This window comes from Orycteropus afer, unplaced genomic scaffold (assembly GCF_000298275.1).
Source record: "Orycteropus afer afer isolate SDZICR_OR568_19922 unplaced genomic scaffold, OryAfe1.0 scaffold00320, whole genome shotgun sequence".
NCBI classification, from domain to species: Eukaryota; Metazoa; Chordata; class Mammalia; order Tubulidentata; family Orycteropodidae; genus Orycteropus; species Orycteropus afer.
In genome coordinates, this window is record NW_006921907.1 from 430,188 (window position 1) to 431,229 (window position 1,042).

The 1,042-nt window shown below is 44.4% G+C and overlaps 1 protein-coding gene across 1 annotated transcript in view; it reads left to right on the top strand.

The window, feature by feature from the left end:
• Nucleotides 1-1,042, top strand: part of PTPN3 (protein tyrosine phosphatase non-receptor type 3) — an 86,584-nt gene that overhangs the window by 29,375 nt on the left and 56,167 nt on the right. Inside the window, exon 6 of the mRNA XM_007951942.1 lies at nt 295-468. Coding sequence (XP_007950133.1) covers nt 295-468 — 174 coding nt within the window. The remainder of the gene's footprint in view (nt 1-294; nt 469-1,042) is intronic.

The following is a 1,042-nucleotide window of genomic DNA, read 5'->3' on the forward strand; positions in this document are numbered from 1 at the left end:
TCCTTAAAGTGTGAGCACAAACTGCTATGCTAACCACAGAGTGTGGAATAGTGTGGGATTGGAATAGCACCTAGTTCAAACACTGTTTCCCCTTTCCCTCCCTGTGTGGCTTTGAGTTGAGAGACTTAGGTTGGATCATGTATGTGAGAGGACATGTCTTGTGGTGAAGGTGCAGATAGTAAATGTAGAACCCAGAGCTAAGGAGAAGCTCCAGTTCATGTGGGGCAGGACTTATGGGAAGGGTGTTTTCAATTCATGTTTTTCCTGTGGTGCTGTTGGTGCTTGTTAATGCAGACCATGTTGGAAAGGCAAACCTAATTATGGTTGTCCCCCTTCTGTCTTCATAGCTCATTTTGGAGACTTTGATTCTTCCATACATCATCCCGGGTATCTTTCTGATAGTCAGTTTATACCAGACCAGAACGATGACTTCTTAGCGAAGGTGGAATCTCTCCATGAGCAGCACAGGTAAGGAGAGGGACCTGGCGTGGCCTACTTTGGGAACTTAGGCTGGGTATTTATAGGCATTGTGTCATCTTGGCTTTGATGTACCTCCTCTTTCTTCCTTTTTTCTCAGTAGTCCTCTTTCAAGATGCTGGGTTTTTGAAGCTTTGACCTGTCCTTGTGGCAGATATAACTGGCCTACCTAGCATTTCTATGGAGTGTAAAGTGTGGTAGGAATTTAGGGTGATGGTTGCTACATTCCATTTCAGGCTGTCATTGAAATCAGTAAATTCCTAAAGGACATGCCCATTTTGAAATCCCATGGCAGCAAACATTGGTCCTACTACGTAAACCGTTTAGCAGGTTGCCATATTTAATAAAACAGGCTGTCCCTTCAGGTATTGTTGAAAAGACAAACAGACAAAACCAAAAAACCCATTGCCATTTGAGTCAGTTCTGACTCTAGGCAACCCCATGTGTTACAGAGTAAAAGTGCTCCATAGAAAGACATAAAATGCTGACAGGCAGGGGTGAGCTCCAAACCCTCCCTGAGTACGAGCAAACGGCCTTCACTCCAGTTAGGTGTCAGTCTTCAGCA